The sequence below is a fragment of the Macrosteles quadrilineatus genome, unplaced genomic scaffold (assembly GCF_028750875.1).
Source record: "Macrosteles quadrilineatus isolate MER2022 unplaced genomic scaffold, UCM_ALF_1.0 Scaffold_2__2_contigs__length_208266976, whole genome shotgun sequence".
NCBI lineage: Eukaryota > Metazoa > Arthropoda > Insecta > Hemiptera > Cicadellidae > Macrosteles > Macrosteles quadrilineatus.
In genome coordinates, this window is record NW_026542595.1 from 35,165,129 (window position 1) to 35,174,848 (window position 9,720).

At 35.4% G+C, this 9,720-nt stretch overlaps 1 protein-coding gene across 1 annotated transcript; it reads right to left on the reverse strand.

Annotated features, from left to right (window-relative positions):
* Positions 1-1,241: 1,241 nt before the first annotated feature.
* LOC128984072 (uncharacterized) lies at positions 1,242-4,333 on the reverse strand. Its single transcript, XM_054403356.1, has 3 exons — positions 4,284-4,333; positions 1,808-3,722; positions 1,242-1,421 (listed from the first exon to the last, which is right to left on the reverse strand). Exons 1-3 carry the CDS (start codon positions 4,331-4,333, stop codon positions 1,242-1,244), a joined length of 2,145 nt encoding a protein of 714 aa, XP_054259331.1.
* Between the last annotated feature and the right edge of the window lie 5,387 nt (positions 4,334-9,720).

Genomic DNA, 9,720 nt, shown 5'->3' on the forward strand with positions numbered 1-9,720 from the left:
TTTGTAGAGTTGGGTTTGCAGAATGACATACTAAAAGTTGCCAAAAACCGGTGCACGAGAAAACCACTAAAATCAAAATTTATAATGGCGGTTTTTTCCAACATTGGACAAATTAAAAAAAACATATTTCACATGCATTTGTTATGCACATTTTTCGAGATATTGACTTGGGACCACCGCCTGTATTTATTGGGTGGTTAGTAGTTCATTTTGATAGGGAAAATGTTTTTGGCCGCCATCTTGGATCCGCCATATTGGACATAGATAATTTTTTTTCAATGTAATGATAGTGTTGTGACACATCATTACCAACTACATTTTTACACTGATTTCAATGCCAAAATCCGTTTTTAAATATCTTTATTCATTTAGAATAAAATGTAGAATAAAAATGTCTGTATCCTGAAGGCTAAAAATAAATCTATAATGTGTCATTAAATAATAAATCAAATAAAATAATTTAAAATACACAATTAACATTAACATACACTATAACACGTTCTACTTCTCGGGTACACACGTACTTCTCTGTTGTAGGTCACCATGGGCTAGATGTGTGTGGTGTTGTGGGCTAGATGGGCTAGATCCGTGACATTTGCCAATTGTCTGAGCCTACAGGGGTCAAGAAGTAGTCTGCCAAGACATTTCTTACATCATTCCCACGTTCGCTTCCTTGTTGGCACTGGGTTTTTTTTTTAGGATAGAATGAGTCTGTATCTTCTAGCCCATTGATTTACAAAGTGTCCTCGTAGTTGCAACCGTCTTGAGTCCTGGCAAAATTATGTAGAACTACGCAGGTCTTAACTATAAGAACAGACAAGTTTGGTTTGACGTGAGTGGTCGGTGAAAAATGCGCCATTTGTTTTGAAAGGATACCGAAGGTGCATTCTACAAAAATCGTCTAGCACGGCTGAGTCTATAATTAAATACTCGTTTCTTTACGCTCAGCTGTTTCTGTTTTGTAAACGTTTCTGAAGGCATTAAAAGGCATTAAGGCCGAAAGCTTCATCACCAATAAGGTAGTATGTCACTTCAGGGTTAATTGAGCCGTATAACGGTCTTGGAGCAGGTAGCAGTGGTAGGTCGTCTTGTAGTCTTTGCCAAAATGATGAAACATTGAAGACAGCTGGATAGCATTCTTACTTGGTACTTGATACTTGATACTTGAGCACTGCATCGGTGACCGACAATGTCGGAATAGATTGCGTCAAACTATAACTAAAAAAAAGAATAATAAAAACTTATGATGGCGGTGGGTTGCCAAAAAGTGGTGTGTCCTCTAGCTCAGTCAACGAATAGAGAGGTCTGCGCACCAAATAGTCCTTCAGTTTGTCTCTAAAAGCTTTCACGTCCAACTCACGCACTTCAGATGGGAGTGTGTTGTAGAGCCTGCTGGTATAGTAAGGGTAGCCCTTTTGGATCTAGGCAAGACGGCATCTTGGCAGGTGAAGTAGATGGGCATGCCGTTTCTGGTATGAGTGTTGGTCCTCACGTCGAACAAGTGTTGCCGAGTTTTCCTTAAGTAATACCAGGCTATTGAGGATGTACTGACTGTAGACGGTCAGAATCTTTAAATCCCTAAAGATAGGCCTACAGTGGTCACGGTATCCGGCGGACGTTATCACCCTCAGAGCCATCTTCTGAAGGAGCAAGATGTCATGTGCTGCAGCTGTATGACCCCAGAGTGCAGTGCATAGCTCACGTGGCTTTGAAAAAGAGCATGGTATACCGTCACTAAGTAAGGCTTAGATATTACCAATGTCAGTTTCCTCAGAAGAAATACTACTCTAGCAAGCTTAACACATACCTGGCCAATGTGTTGTTTCCAACTTAACTTGGAGTCAATCCAGAATCCCAAGAGTTTGACGGCTTCCTCGCCCAAGTAGTTTGGCTTAAGTGTGCATAGCAGTGTTTGTGTTTTGTCATCGTTTATTTTGAGTAGATTCTGGCTGAACCACTCCTTTGCATAAAACAGAAGGCATTCTGCGTCGGCACTTAGCTGGTTTAGATCCCTGCCTCTGGTGACCAGTGTGGTGTCGTCTGCAAAAAGCAATGTTTTGTTGTTTAAGGCCAGATCATTAATGACGATAGTGAAGAGGAGGGGGCCAAGAACCGAGCCTTGGGGAACTCCATGTCTCAAAAGCTTCACCCCAGAAGTCGCACCACCGAGAGAGACAACCTGCTTTCTACCTTCTAGATAGGAGATGATGGTTTGCAGGACCACGCCAGTTACCCCATACTTCTTAAGCTTAGAGACAATAATTTTATGCGATACTACATCGAACGCTTTACTCAGGTCACACATATTTAGCAGAACTGAGTCCTTAGCTTCAAAAGCGTCTGCAATTTGTTCGACCAAGCTAGAGAGGGCCGTTGTGGTAGATCGTCCTTTCCGAAAGCCATGTTGGGCATCTGCAAGTAGGTGATTAGATTCAAAGTACTTTATTAATTGTATCTTCATTACAGACTCTATGACTTTAGAGAGGGCAGGCAGTATGGCAATAGGCCTGTAGTTGGACAGCAGTGAGGGGTCACCTTTCTTGAATACTGGGATGGCTCGTGCAGTCTTGAGCGCGTCAGGGAAGCAGCCGCTTCTCAGACAGAGATTTACGACAGTCGTGAGTGGGTCCACGATGGTGTGCGTGACAGCCTTCAAAACAGAGCAGGAGACACCGAAAACATCCTGGCTATTTGAGTTTTTGAAACCTTTAACTAGTTTAATAATGAAACTAGGGCTCACCTGATTCCAATGATTTAGGCTGCAAAATGATGTTACATCCAGTAGAGAGTCCGCTGGGTCAGTCTGCAAAATAGGTAAATCATCCACAACTTTGTTAGCTATTTCTGAGAAAAAATTGTTAAAATCATCAGGGGAACCTGCTGTTACGGTTTTAGGTTTAGGAGACCTGTGAGAATTTATAATGTCCCATGCTGCTTTACAAGTGTTGGACGCCTCTTTTATCTTTAACACATTAGAATCTTTTTTCGCTTCGTTTACTTTACAACGATGGAGTCTTTTGGTTTGACGATATAAAGCATAGAGTCTTTCTTTCCGTTCAGGGACAGTAGACGTCTTATAAAAATCATGAAGAATACATATGTAAGAACGTAGTTTGGCCAGTTCCTGGGTGTACCAGGATTTATCAGTATGAGTTTTGTTACTGGAACGGGGCTTGGCCTTCATGACTTTGAGAGGGAAGATTTGGTTGAAATTGTCCATGAAATTATCAAAAAAGATGTTAAAAGCTACCTCAGGCTCAGGACAATTATCTGCATTTGGGATGGCCCTAAAAGCATGCAGCAATTTGTGACACAATAGAGGCATATCATTATCATTTATAGATCTTTTAGCAGCAACATACTTTGCATACCAAGCAGGTTTATTTGAGCAGGGGCTTACCTTGTTAGAGTTTATTGTAACCAGAACTGCACTGTGGTCAGCCACAACAGGTTCCCTTATGCACACTTCCCAGTCCCAGGAGTCAACGTTGGTAGCTATGGAATCGAGGCACGCTTGCTCACGAGTTGGTTGTCTGGTGGTGAAATATAGTCCATAGCTACGAAGCAGGTTAGAGAAGAGTTCCTCGTCTCTGGAGTGACACTCGAGGTGAATATTAAAATCTCCACATAGGACTATTTTCTGGGGATTGAGAGCATTTAGCAGATAATTAAGGCAGGAGTCAAGCAGATCAAGGAAAATATCCACTTTGCCATCTGGGGATCTGTACACAGATAACACAACAACCGAGAAGTCTGACAACAGGACGGCGGTAACCTCAAATTGGAGTTCAACACAAAATCTCACAGTGTCTATTTGTTTAAAATTTAGATCACAGGTGCTATAAATAGCAACGCCACCATGAAGTCTTTCACTTCTACAAAAGATGTTTGCAAGTTTGAGGTTAGCTAGGTTAGTGTAATAACATTCCTCACCATTTGCCAGCCAGTGCTCTGATATACAAAGAATATCGCATTTAGCTTCTTCAGCGAAAATAGACACAAGTTCACTTTTGTTCCTTAAACACTGAACATTTAAAGCACAAATAGTAATGTCTTTGCGCTTTGGATCTGTGTGGACAATATTTTCATCTGTAGGCTTTGGATTTGATAGTAGGTTGTCTTTTCTTACTACGTAGGAGGTTTGTTTGTCACTCGTCGGAATAAAAAACGCTTGAGTAGGGTGTTCTTAGGCCAAACAACAGGGTTCATCAACTCATCCTTTCGGTCGAAGTCGACTGAGAGACGGAAACTTGCATTTGTTCCTCTGGTTTTCGCTACCGTACGCCCCAATGTCCACGTAGACGAAATTGTAGTTAGCGTCGGCCACAGCCATGAGGATGACTGAGAAATAGCTTTTGTAGTTAAAATATATGGAACCACTAAGTTCTGGTTTCATGCTTATATGAACTTATCGACAACTATTATGTATATAAACAGTTAAAAAAATAATAGTTGTACAAAATTGAATTTAAGTTCCACGCAAATTAGTTTGCGTTTTTTGTGTGAATCTATTGAGAAGGAGGTAATACCATAGGTGTCATGGTACGACCTGGGCCAAGGACCGATTTACTTGTTCGTTTTTATGTGCCCGGAGGCCAAAATTACCATGCATTTAAATTCATATGTATATTGTATCCGTTAGCACGGAATCTTGAGCAAAAATCATCCAATTTTATTGAAATTTGGTACAAATGTATAAACATACGTTTACTGGAACGAGTTCACTAACCAGTATGGTCCGACTGTAAGAACAGGGTTTTATGGAGTGAAAATTAGTTTATTACATTTTTGACTTTCAAAACATAGAATTTCCAAATTTTTTTAACACTATTTTGTATAGATTAAAATTAAATAAATTATTAAAATTTTGAAGTGTTTTTGTACGGTTATTCAATACGGAGGAAATTAAACAAATTGTAAATTTTAATTTCCTATGGTATTCCAATTTATAATAATATAACTGTTTTTATGGAACCTAATGTTGATTAAATAGGGAATAAATCTAAAATGTTAAAGGAAATATCTAATTGAAAATCTAATCAGACAAATGGAAATTCACTTAGTCTGCATATTTTCTGAGACGGGGGTTTTCAATCGTAATGTTTTCTTTCTGTTTTTGATCTTAAAAATCGTGTTCATTTGATGGCTTCTTTTAACCTAGGTAATGAAAGTAATCAATTATCTTCTCCGGCGAAGCACCGAAGTTTCTCATGGAGTTGAAATAGACTTTTAAATAACGGAACGAGAACGTGTAATCCATCAGCTTAGAAGCTCAAGTAACAATAACCTTGGCGAAGATATATTTTAGATGGAAGTTATTGGCATGATGATCTCTCTTGGAAACATTAGTCTGACAAAAGAAATATTGGCTCTGGAGGAGTATTATTGTACTCATGTTTCAAAAGATGAAAAACATCATTTGCCTGAATAAAACATTGATGAAAATATTTATTACAACAACAATAATATTTCCAAACATTAAAACTATATCTTTTCAAAACGTAATACATGTTTAATTACCTAACATTATTCATTTTAGATATTTAATACTTATTAGGCCTACTTAGATGGTAAAACTTTGTAAACAATACGACAACAGCCCCAAAATCTTACATTCACAATTTTGTGTACATAGCCTGCCATACTGCATCATATATAATTTTTTTTCAATTCAAAGTATTAAATAATATAAAAATTGGTAGGTAATATTTATTACAGGGCCTTTAACCAATATAACATGAAGTCGGTGTATAGCAGAACGTATGCAGCTTTAACATATGCACGCAACGTACATAATAGTTTTACTTGAGTTTATGGCTTTGCGTTACAGACCAATAGTAAAGCCCGAGCAACGTAAAATAAGTGGAACATTGATTAGCTCTGTATTATGATGTACCTACACAATAAACAAACATTGTGTGTTTAACCATACAAAAATTGGGAAGTAGATTGTTTGTTTGAACAAAAAGTCAAGTGAATCAACAGATGTTATTCTAACGAGAAAGGTTTGCCTGTGGATACACGAAACCATTTTACCAACGTAGCTGAACCTGAGTGACCATGAAATTAAAATATAAGTCTTACTGCTTTAAAATGTTTACACTATATACCATTCCTTGAATGGTTGAATGGTATAGTACTTAAAGAAGATGCCTGTATCCTGAAGGCTAAAAATAAATCAAAAAATGTGTTATTAAATAATAAATCAAATTAAAATGTATTGTATTATATGTGGTTTGGATTCCTTAAGCTGTAGGTTATTTTTTTAAACAAGTGGATTAGATTCTAAGCAGCCTCTTATAGTTGCAACCAATCATCAATCTCCATTCAAAACATTGACTTTTATCACACCAAGAAGGCCAGTCCCAAATTTGTAAGCGCAGATACTCTACTCATAATAGTTATCTTTAAATAAATTAGATTTGAATAAAATTAACTGTTGGTTATTTTAGAAAAATATAGGCACTATTTATATGTTTAACTACATTATGTTTATCAAGTAACCAAGGTGCGTAAATGAGACTTTAAATGTTAGAATATCCCAACTTTTTAATCGTTAGGGCAGAGCCCATGGGTCCTTCTAGTTCATATAAATCTAGTAATAACAATAGCAATAGTAATAACAGTAGCTTGATTTCCGTAATCAAAACTTTATTTTCTTTAAGTTCGTTAAAAAACTGAATAGTTGTTATTTATTGTTTTTAGGTTAAGTCATATAAAATGTAACCGATGTGTAAGAGGTAAAATATGATGTGGGGTAGGTAAGATAGGGGTGCAAGGTAAATGATGATGATAAGTTCACTTGAAAACTCAAGGTTTTTTAGTACCTACGGTAATGAAGTATTCCTAATGAAAATTATTAGCGTAGAAAAAGTATCTTTTACCTGAAATTAAAAATCTTGCTGATTGGTTGCTCTAAATCTTTACAAAGATACACTTTGTATATACACTTAATACAATCTAAATTAACCTATCAGTACATCGTAGACTTTGTGTTAGTTGTAATATAGGTACTGTAGATATGTATAGTATTTTAAAATGAAGATTCATAAATAGGATAATTTGATAAGCAGATGCCAAAGATTTTAACATTCATATAAATTCATTCATGTGAAACAAAGTTATCAGTTTAAAAAACCAGAGAGGTCTGTATCACCAACACATCACTCGTATTTTGTCTGATTCAAATTTGCTCAAACATTTAGCTTAAATGTTTGGATTGAATTACGTTCGTGGTAATATTCTAGCAACCACTTTGATGTAACCCGTCTTGAGATATTGCGGAGCAGGAATTCCAATATCCGTATACTCACCTAGTCCCGGGATAGAGGCTAGTTTTATAGGACCTGAGTGGTTAAATAAAGTACTTTTTGCGTCATATTATTTAAATAATATTTATAACATATTTGTAATTTAAAATTTGATTATATTTGATCATATTGTAATTTTTTTACTTTCTAATCTTCCGTGATAAACCATTATGATATACATAACTTTATAGGTAACCGTATGCAATATTAACTAATATATCATTTTAGTTAAAAATTAGGTAAGTATGTTAAAGTTGCATGATAAATAAATTTATATATATCCAAACAAAATTAACATAATGAATTACAAGTACAATTTGTATAGGGAATGTGTGACAACAAATAGAACACTGTCGCTGTTACTAGGTCCAGGTAAAATATTTTTTGTGCTGTTGACAGCTCCATTCTGTGCATCAATGTACCTATTTGAAATTGTGCAACCAACTGTTCATGCTAATTCAAACAACTGTTATCAGAAAAATAAAATCATAGATTTTTGCCATTCATAGTAACAACATCAAATATTGCAAGTTTTTTCCTTTACTACAATAGTGCAAAACTTGTAAAAAGTAAGAAGTTAGGTTAACAACTATTAACACAAAATGTCTATGCATTTACACGTAACTTTACACGGGTTGTTGCTAACAAATTTCAATTTACAAATATGATAATAATTTTTATTAACTAGTTTGGACTTTATTTATTCTACGAATGATAATTGTTAAGAATCCATGGTAATTGTAAAGGGAATTTGCAGTTTATGTGAAGCTATAACTACAGATCCAGGCACGAAAACCTGTCACTTTTTACGACATTGAGATATCTTAAGCCTCTTATAATGTTAAATACGAGCATGATAAAGGTGGCTGAATACAATGAAAAGGCAATAAATATACTTGTAGCGTCTGAGCAGCAAGTTGTCCACGATCATATTTGTCAACAAGGTATACATATACATTTTTTTTTATTTTGATATTTCTAGGAGATGCTGTTATTTTAGTCTCGTAGCCTTCAGTTATCGTGTGACAGATGTGATATTGTAGTGGTGGACTGGAACTGTACAACAGAAAAGAAAATTGTGTTTTAAATTGTTGTTGTCCTAAATATTGCAAGATTTTTTCCCAATTTAAATATTATTTAATTTTATGAGTACCAGCGCTGTTACAGGGGAGGTAATCGAGTGAGTACTCATGGGCATATATAAATGGGAAAATTGATAGTGAATATTCCCATCTTAAGCCTCCCTCCTTCAAAGTTATAGAAAATTGATGTTAAACTGTTCATAGACGTTCAAGATATTTAAACAGTTTTGTTGCAGCGAGGTCAGCCCTCAGCGGGATGTTAGAGAAATGGTAAAACTGATTTTTCCATCGTCATTTGAGTTACGTAGCCTAATCTGTAAACAACTACATAATGAGCATTTTATTATCATCCTTTTCATTCGGTAAGTACTGTAATTTGAACGCGTTCCGCGTTCTTTGGGTAATAGGATATGCTAAGAAAAAAATTTATTTTTAAAAAAATTCCGTAAGTACGATTTAAACAATATTACACAACATCAAGAATGGAATTGCATACTGAACTTAGACTTGACAAGTGGTGTATATAGATATAGTCTGATGTTATCACTCAATATATATTTGGTATGTTTCTTTACTACTTATCACATAGGTATAACTTATGTATATATATATATGTATACATATATATACATTTATATATATGTATATGTATAACAGTCCGGGCAATGTCTGGGTAACCGAGTGGTTATAGTGCTCGCCTTCACACCTGAAGGTCGCCGGTTTCAATCCATGCGAGATAGTTTCCAGACCCAGATGTCATTTGTCATCGGGCTATGAATTAATGATGCTATCTAACAAAAACGTCGACGTTAGATAGTAACAAGACCAGGGTTTGGACTGTTCCCTTTCAAAATTTAAAAAATGCCACTGGCGTAAAAACACACAAAATAATAACAATTTAACAGTGTACATTCTAACATAATATTTGTCATGCAAGACTTGGACGTTAATTTTTTTTAGGCCAGTTATTGAATTTCTCTTTGATTGAAGAGTTTTAAAACAGTAACAATACAAATATAAATTATAATTGATAACACATCAACACATTTAAACAAATATTTAAGCACTCTAAACATATATGTATTAGGAAAACTATAGGCAATCAAATACCAGTGTAAAATAATCAAATATATATTCGGATTTTAATTGAAACCGGTTTTGTAGATAATAAAATAAGAAAAATATCCACTCACTAAAATATTAATACGGTGTGTACAATTTTGACAACGGTCATGATAAGTAAGTCTTAAAAATGTCACATTATATCTTTATTTACGACATTCATTTATAGAAGTATTTTAGTGGAAAATACAGTACATTGTCTCCCA

Excerpts from the sequence above, each read along its gene's own strand:
- LOC128984072 (XM_054403356.1), bottom strand. The coding sequence starts at position 4,333 with ATGGCTGTGGCCGACGCTAACTACAATTTCGTCTACGTGGACATTGGG. Across the intron at positions 3,723-4,283 it reads GTCTACGTGGACATTGGGGC|ATCCCCAGATGGCAAAGTGG; the intron begins GTACGGTAGCGA and ends ATCTGTGTACAG. Across the intron at positions 1,422-1,807 it reads GGAAACAACACATTGGCCAG|ATCCAAAAGGGCTACCCTTA; the intron begins GTATGTGTTAAG and ends CGTCTTGCCTAG.